Genomic DNA, 4317 nt, shown 5'->3' on the forward strand with positions numbered 1-4317 from the left:
GAAACTTTCGACCGAACTAGAGGTTGGTGGTATATTTCTTATCTCAGCTGACAGTTGTCGCAAAAACAACTAGCAGACAAATCCACCGAGTACTTAGCGGAAAGGAGAGTGGAAAAGAAAGACACGGGAGCGAGAAACGCTCGCTGAGCTGAGGGAAAGCCAGTAGTCCTTGAACTTTTGCTTCCTGCTGCTGCAAAAAACGGACCTGGACCGAGAAAGGGGGGAAATGAAAGGAAAAAGACAAGTGTGCTCTACCCTAAAGACTAAGGCTCTGTTCACAGCATCCCGGAAAAGGCAAAGGTTCAAGCCCTAAGGGAATCTTCTGGTCCCCACAATCTAAACTCAGCGGAGCCGAAGGAAAGCTCGTGATCCGGTACTGCCACAGCTACCTACGTTTGTTCCCGCGTAATGTGAGGTGCGAAGGTTGCTTCCTAAAACTGACAACATCCACGACCTTGTTTCTAACTCCAAGACCTTGTTTTGAAGTGAGGCAGTAGAGAATAGCTATACCAAAAAGAGCTGTAAGGAGAAACTGCAAAAGCAGCTTTTCCGGAATCTTTTGGCTTGGCCAAGAGGTTATTCGCTAAATGTTTCCCGCCCGCTCCCCATTTCCCAGTTTTTTCCCTTTCTTTAGCCTTTCGATCCCCTCCTCGCCCCCGCCCAGCTTGAATCAAGGGGTCTGCTCGTCTTTGAGGGCCGCCTTTTCCTGAAGAGGGGAATCCAGGCGATTTAAATCTGCCTCCGTCTGTCATGCGGTGGGTATGTCTGGTCGTGGAAGGGACAAGCAGGCTTTCGGCTGCGTTTGATTCCTAATCAGGATGATGGACAGCAGGAACAGAACAATACAAACTAATGGCTGTTCTGCTGATCACTTTACCCCTTGATTAAAGACACCCAATTACGGCGCAGAACAGTGTCGTAATTATGTTCCTTAATCACATCCAGGAGGTCTAATTGCCTTAACGACGTGTTTCATTAAATGAATTTAGGTATTATAGTAGACAGTTTTCATACACAGTTGTTTTCGAATTAACATAATATTAGACATCGCCATGGAAATTGTTTTAATAATCACAATCAGACGCACCCAGGCTTTGTCTGGTAAATATTGAGAGATGGTTTCTCCTGACGCCTCAGGGTGAGTTGCTCACCCTTGTCTAGCTACTTTCACTCCACTGTACAGTTATTATTCCTGAAAAGTTACAGGTTCTGATTAATTAATCTTTTTTTTTTTTTAAATGAGAAGTGGAGCAGAAAATCTTTATCCGGTGGTTCCTCCTCCCCCCCTCCGTCCCCTGGAGCATTTGAGGGCATTCCCAGAAAGAAGGCCGAGGGAAGAACGAATGCTGACCCAGTCGAGGTAGACCCAGACGATGGCAGACGAGCTCGCTCCCCCAGAACATCTCGGGATCGCAAGCGCGTGGGCACGTGAGGAACGCTCCCCCCCCCTAGTCGAATGGACTGGCGCGCTTCCCTGGGGAAAGGTGGATCTGATCGGATCCTGGGATTCGATAGGTCGCGGAGACTCACCGCCTGCGGCGCTTCCTAAAGTTTCTCTAGGTTATGTCCACCTTAGCGTGAGAGTCCAGAACTTTTCCGTATGAACCTGGAGCACAATCCTATGGACAAAAGGGAGGCTTCCCTCCAGCGGTCCTTGTTAGAGCACCACCTTTTCTCTTCCAGGAAGCCAAGGTGAAGGCTCACCTGCACGCAAGCCTTTCCTCGCCTTCTGAGTAAGAGTAAGGGCAGCTTGGTGCGTTACTCTTCTTAACGAGTCTGTTGCCTTTTTTTCCGGGTGTCTGAACAGAGCAAAGAGAATTGCGGGGGTGCTTGACTTCTTTCCACTCCTCTTACAAATAAAGGTGGGATGAAGATTTGTTCAAAATATTTTAATAAAAGCTATTTTTCTGACATAGATATACATACAACCGACCATACATCACTGCCGTCCTCTTACTGACCTATTTTCATGTAGATCACTCTTTATATGTCCTTGACCTGCCAAGGAGCTTTCAGAGCAGTCGTTTTGCCTATCCAAAGCTGGCAGATCAAATTTGGATTATAGGAAGTAGCTGGAAATACCAAATCTCAAAGATTTCAGGACCGAAGCAGAGAAGATAAAAATGTTCAGGAACTGTACTTATTAGGAGCTGTATCTATGGACCAGTTCTGTCCAACAACAGTTCATATCCCATTATTTATCCTAGCCCCAAATCATATTAATGTAAACAGAGTTAGATTTAGGCCCAGGTCTAAATTAAACGTTTCGTCCAGTTTAATTCATTGGAATTACTTTTACAGTTGGAAACAAAATTACTTAAATAAAACCCTAGTTACTTATCACAGCCTGTTTGGTTGACACAGATTAAAAGTTATTTTTCATCTTACAATGCCAAGCATGCTTAACCAAAGGTAAAAAAAAAAATACTGGAATCAGTGGGGCACCTACAAATAAATGTGGCTAGGATTAAGAGGAACACTGGGTTTCATTTAACTGGATCAATTTAAAATTCATACACTTCAACTTAAATTGTTTTGAACTGTATGAGAAAACAAAACTATAGTATTAATTTTCAAATATATTTTTGAGGTAAACACTCCTTTATTTTTCCAATTTCTATCATTCTGAAGGTAAAATATATGTAACCCTTCTTATAAAACTGAAATGTCTACTTTCACCTAAAATAACTTTTACATTTAAAAAAAAACTAGCTTTATTCCAGAAAAATCAAACACTGCCACATGAAAAGTCTTTGGCATATACTTGACAAGAACTATTGCCTGTGCCTTATGGTGATAGTAATTAAAACATTTTTTTTGCATGTTGCAAAAAGTTTGTTTATTCACCACAGTCCAGTTCATTCAGCAGTTAAGAAAACACTTCTCCCCTCATTTTTGGACTGAAGCAATTTATTAAAGCTCAATTTATAAATACAGGGATGATGCAACTTAAAAATCCAGATGACCTTTCATAAACCTCAGCAGTTTGGATACATCAAGATTTCTGGTTCGAACATCCTTGGCAAATCAAATATTTTAAACACTTGGCACAAAGTTTAAGTTAATGAGATTTTAAAGAAGCATTTGAAAAATAAAAAGCACACATAACTTTTAACACAGGATGAACATTGTCATGAAAAGATCACTGAAATAAATATGTGTTCTGGTACACATAGCATTGCAAAGTGAAAAGAAACAAGGTGCACATCTTTAAAAATAATAATAAACCTGCAATACTTCAGCCATGTGAACAGTTTTTACATCTTCTTAAGTAAACACTCTCTGCCAAAACTTAGCTCATTTTCACAGGCTCAAAAGTTCAGAACAAATAAAAATGCAAGGAATTTCAGAGCAATTTTTGCACATATCTAATTTCAGGAAGTCTACGTTTCAAGTTTGCATGTTCTCTGGCTCAGAAGCAATGAAATAAAATAACATTTTTTTTAAAAACCCCTTTTAAGTGCCCTTCTTGATTTGTCTGAGTTTACAATCCAGTTTGCTTCCTGCCACCTGTTTCCCTGGCTGAAAACCGAGCAATCTTCCAAACCTTGGTTGCCGATAGCAAAAGTTCTCCAAAGTTGGAAGTCTTAAAGAAACGACGTGGCATACAGATTTTCTCCGAATCTTCGAGTTCTCCAGGATCACATTTCACCCTCCTCCCCCCAATACACCTTTTCGGGGGGGGGGGGAAATGCGATTGTGTGTGTTAAACTTCTCTGAGGTCTCGGTTGCACTGAACTCCCCACACCATCCCCATGACCATCCCCTTAAAGGCGGCTGCAGCAAAGTCCGGCCGAGGAAGTACTGCGACGAACGACGAAGGGATCGGACAGAAGTCCGCGTCTCTTTTAAGGCTTCTCCGTGCACTGTTTGCAGAGACTGGACGAGACGCTATTGAAAATGGCACATTTCTCCGGGCAAGAGGTGGCGGGCGGCAGGCCGGCGCTGAAAGGGTAGCCTGCCGCCGCCTGCTCATAGGCCCCGAGAGCCGGGTGCAAAGCGGCCGCCGCGGCCGCCGCAGCCGCCGCCGAAGAGGGCAGCGAGGCCGCCGAAATAGCCTGGCCCTGGTTGAGATAAGCGACAAGGCGGCGCATCTCATCGAGGGCCTGCGCCTGCATGAGGATATAGTTCTTGGCCAGGAGAAGCGTGGCGATCTTGGAGAGCTTCCGCACCGAGGGGCTGTGGGCGTAAGGGATGACGGCCCTCAGCTCGTCGAGCGCGTCGTTCAGGTCGTGCATGCGCCTCCGCTCGCGGGCGTTGATGTTGAGCCGCAGCGCCTTCTGCTCCTTGGACTTCTTGCCGCCGCCGCCGCCGCCG

The 4317-nt window shown here is 44.7% G+C and overlaps 1 protein-coding gene across 1 annotated transcript in view; it reads right to left on the reverse strand.

Moving 5' to 3' along the window:
* Positions 1-3848: 3848 nt before the first annotated feature.
* Positions 3849-4317, reverse strand: part of BHLHE22 (basic helix-loop-helix family member e22) — a 1646-nt gene continuing 1177 nt past the window's right edge. The window contains exon 2 of the mRNA XM_029284459.1: positions 3849-4317. This exon is cut by the window's right edge and continues 9 nt beyond it. Within this exon, the coding sequence (XP_029140292.1) occupies positions 3849-4317 (469 nt within the window).

The sequence above is a fragment of the Protobothrops mucrosquamatus genome, unplaced genomic scaffold (genome assembly GCF_001527695.2).
Source record: "Protobothrops mucrosquamatus isolate PMUCROS unplaced genomic scaffold, P.Mucros_1.0 scaffold608, whole genome shotgun sequence".
Taxonomy (NCBI): Eukaryota; Metazoa; Chordata; class Lepidosauria; order Squamata; family Viperidae; genus Protobothrops; species Protobothrops mucrosquamatus.